A 4,302-nucleotide genomic window follows, 5' to 3' on the forward strand; every position below is an offset into this window, starting at 1 on the left:
GCACATCACTGAAGAGGTGCATACTACATTCAGCAATGGTGAAAACAGGATTTTGAATCTGATTACCCAACAAACTTAACTATTGGAATGTGACATGAAACCGGTGTAACTGGAAGACCCATGGGGAGAACAAATTCCACATATAAAAGGTCAAGTTTCAGACTTCAGATGTAGATGAGCCAATACCAAAACAGATGTTTGTTTGCTTTGTTTTTTGGTTTGTTTTTTTCTTTGACTACTTTGAATTATTATTGTGCTTTTGTAAACAGATGCTTGATTTACTTTCAATATGCCATCTATGCATTTGCCAAAATTATGGTCTTTCTCTTAATCTTTTATCCTGAGGTGTTCTTATTAGCACTGTAATTCAGAATGAAAAACCAACTAGATACCACATAGCGGTAACATAATGACCCCCGCACGCAAAAATGCACCAGAACTCAGAAGTCTTTATTCCTAATAAATGTCATGCTACCAGATGTAGCCCAAAATTGTAGTGGTTTGGGTGGGGGGTCTTCTTTTTTATTTATTTATTTATTTTTTGGGGGGTGGGGTTGGACCTGATGGATAGCCCCTCATCAGAGCTGAACAACAAAATAAATCTGAAGCTCCTATGTCAGGGGTCTGAGACCTTTAACATCAAAAGAGCCATTTCTGCTCCTGAGCTCACTAACAAAATGTATCCAGAGCCACAAAATAAGCTCTAGCTGTGATTATCAACTGGTGGTCCGTGCTGCATCCGCAGTGAAGCGGGCACTGTACCGATCCATTGTGTTGAAGAGAGATGAGCCAAAAGGTGAAACTCTAAACTTTTCCTGTTTCTATTTTTTTTTTTCAGTTTTAAATATATATGTTTTTTTCCAGTTTCAAAATTATTTTTCAGTTTCAAATCTCTTTGTTTCAGTTTCAAAACCTTTTTATTTTCAAAACTTATGGCCCCAATTTAGCTCCACAGGTGTGGTCAAAAACTGGTCCCTGTGGAGAAACTACCACATTAAATTTTGTTAACAGGCTTTTTTCTGAATAAGTCGACCCTAAGGTGCATTAAAACGCTAAGTAAGTTGAACATTTAGTGTCTGTATGGTAAACTCAGATAAAGATGAAATCTTTCATCTTCTGTTGGGATTGTGACATTTTGACGCCCTACACACATTCACCCATCCTTTACAAATTCACACACTGATGGTGGTAAGCCATATTGTAGCCACAGCTGCCCTGGGGCAGACTGAAAGGGGCACAACTGGACCATCTGACCATCAACAGCATGCAAGGCAGGTGAACTGTCTTGCCCAAGAACACAGTGACTAGGACAGAGCAAGGGTTCGAACTGTCAACCCACTGGTAACAGGAAGAGCCCCTACCTCCTGTCACCACTGTTGTGACAAACTAAAACCAGAAAAGTGTACCTAGTAAAGTGGCCAGTAGGCAAGTGTTTGTATTTGTGTATACAAACAYTCAAAATACCAATTTTGCTAACTTCTGCAGATGATAGACATTTCACCATACTTGAGTCTCAATCTTGATGGATGGATGGATGGATGGATGGATGGATGGATGGATGGATGGATGGATGGATGGATGGATGGATGGATGGATGGATGGATGGATGGANTGGATGGATGGATGGATGGATGGATGGATGGATGGATGGATGGATGGATGGATGGATGGATGGATGGATGGATGGATGGACAGACTGATGGCATTGCTAAATGGCTGCTAAGTATCAGTTCATCAGGAATTAAGTAAACCTTTGGACTGACGAGACACACACACACGAGCACAAATGAACACAGGCAAAATTTTGTTTTTGCAAATATCACTCACTTTTCACCTTTCATGCACAGTAACCCGTGGGCTGGATCAGTTTGGATGTAATCTGTAATTTGTAATCAACTCGTGGTTCCACAAAGTAGTCAGAGAGCCTTACCTCCTTGTGTCATCTTCCAGTCCTCTTGGTCTCTGAGCGCTGACCCATGGCTGCAGTTGATTGATAGAGACGGTCCTGGACAGGCCACTGTCTAGCTCCAGAACTGGACCAGGAAGATTTATGGAGATCCTAGTGTGACTGTCATCTACTTTTGGATGACTGGCGTCTCCAGGTTTTTCTGGCTCAGATCCTGAACCATGAAACTGTGCTGGTTTCTGGGTGTAGATGTTGGCCTGGTTCTGGCATGTTACGGATACTGCAGGTGTGATGGCAGCAGCTTGAATTGGTTGAAGTCTGATGCTACTGGTTTTAGCCAGAGTCCTCTCTGCACCGTTTATTTTTTGAAAACCAAACATATTCCCATTACGGAGAGTGGCATATTTCTCTGCGTCTGTGATAGTATATTTATCTCCTTCTCGTAGAGTGCTATATTTTCCCACCTTCTTCAGAATACTATATTTGTCTACAACCTGTATGGTACCATATTTGTTCCCCATGTCCCTTACTGTGTTGTGTCTTTCTGTTTCCTTTAATGAAAGCTGTCTCCTCACTTCCTTTTGAGGAACAAGCTTCTGCCCATCTTTCTGTCCAAATTTTGGAAGTACATATTTCTGTCCATTTTTTGTGATGAGGTTCTTTTCTTCATCTTTAGAACAATCATATTTTTCCTCTGTCTGCATCATGGTGTACTCGATTTTCCCTTGATGATCAGCCAATTTATCCAGATATCTGTCTATAATGTACACCTTACCATCTTTTTGCAGTGAGCAATTGTCCATATCTTTTTTTAACAAAAGTCTTTCTCCATCTTTGTGAAGGAAATACTTTTCTCCATTCTTCTGAAGCCTATAACCAACTTCATCTTTCTTTAGTAAGAACTTTTCTTCATCTCTTTGAAAGGTGCAATCCCCATGCTCTTTCTGGCTGTTGTGTTTTTCTGAATCTTTCAACCCTTTGTCATTGGCCTGTGAGAAAATCTGTTGCTGCACTGGGTCTCGGTTGAGATCATTTTTCTGGATCTCAGGCCCCGTTAAGACTTTGTGGTTCAGAAAGTTGTTCAAATCCTGAGGCTTCTGCTGGTCCATGTTCAACTTGTCTAGTCTGTGACAAAAAGACATTCAGTAAATAAAACATTTTGTTTTTCCCGTATGCTGAGCTAACTGTGTTAGGGAGAGATTGATCTGTCAAGGAATTTTAAGAACCTGATGACATAGAAATATGCAACCAGAATCTGGATTACTTAACACCTTCACCACATACAGTTGCGTTGGTCCAAAGCTTGTTTCCCACTGTACACAAATTACTATATAAATGATCACTCAAAAACTGCTAACAATATTTAAATCTCTACCCAGCTGCAAAAGCTAAAGTTTTGTCATTCATGTGRTGAATACCCACCTTCTGATGGGCTCAGTGTGGACAAGAGCAGCATCTGTCATTACTTTCATCCAGGACTCCATCTCTTTTGCTGTGTCAGTGCAGAAATAATATGTTCGCATGTTGGGGTGAGTGGCCTGACAGTGGCAAGAGGGAGGGGGAAACAGAGAATTAAAAGAGGCAACAAAAGTAGAAGCCAATTTAAAAATGATTTTCAGACACCAGCAGGTGTCCTCCCTACTAGAAAAATGCTTGTGCACATATGCATGTGTGTTTTGGCACCTTGTAAGATTATTTTGGACCACTGCTCCGTATGGCCAAGACCTTCCCATTTAGCAGTTGGTGTTTTCAAGCCTAGAAGGAGATGTCTGTTCTTGCTACAGCTGGCCAGGAGCTGGAGGTTTGGTATAACATGGCAGAATGCCTGATTCTCGGGCACACTGTTTTGAAACTCCAGGTGTGAACTAGCTTGACATCTATTCACAGGGCTCTTAACCCCTAATTTACACTAGATGCGTCTCCACTCCGATGTGGTACGACCTCTGCAGCAAATACGCAACCATTATAATCAATGAGTATTTTTTGGCGATCCGCCAAAATTAGATCAGATTCTATTTTTGCCGGATGCCGGAGCTGCTCCGGAGTCAATCTACAGAGATCGCATTGCACCAACAGGTAAAGGAACAAGCACAACATCCGTATTTTCAAAATAAGACACCATAGGGCAGACTAATTTTGTCGAAATCCCAGCTATATTAATCAATCTATAGTTTGGATGTTTYCCTGCTTTGGTGCACCTGATTTGATTGACAGGCTTCTGCAGATCTTAAAAACCCTGCTGAGGAGCAGTGAAACAACTAAATTATGCAGGATAATGTCCTTGGGGACCAGGATAAACCACTGGTTTAAATAAATAAATATATACAACGGGTAAAATAAGTATTGAACACGTCAACATTTTTCTCAGTAAATATATTACTAGAGGTGCTAATGAC

At 40.9% G+C, this 4,302-nt stretch overlaps 1 protein-coding gene across 1 annotated transcript in view; it reads right to left on the bottom strand.

Annotated features, from left to right (window-relative positions):
* Positions 1-1,930: 1,930 nt before the first annotated feature.
* Positions 1,931-4,302, bottom strand: part of LOC106533153 (pleckstrin homology domain-containing family A member 5) — a gene marked incomplete at both ends in the record, with an annotated part of 27,066 nt that continues 24,694 nt past the window's right edge. Inside the window, 2 exon segments of the mRNA XM_014029393.1 lie at positions 1,931-3,031; positions 3,329-3,444. Coding sequence (XP_013884847.1) covers positions 1,931-3,031; positions 3,329-3,444 — 1,217 coding nt within the window.

The sequence above is a fragment of the Austrofundulus limnaeus genome, unplaced genomic scaffold, assembly GCF_001266775.1.
Source record: "Austrofundulus limnaeus strain Quisiro unplaced genomic scaffold, Austrofundulus_limnaeus-1.0 Scaffold895, whole genome shotgun sequence".
NCBI classification, from domain to species: Eukaryota; Metazoa; Chordata; class Actinopteri; order Cyprinodontiformes; family Rivulidae; genus Austrofundulus; species Austrofundulus limnaeus.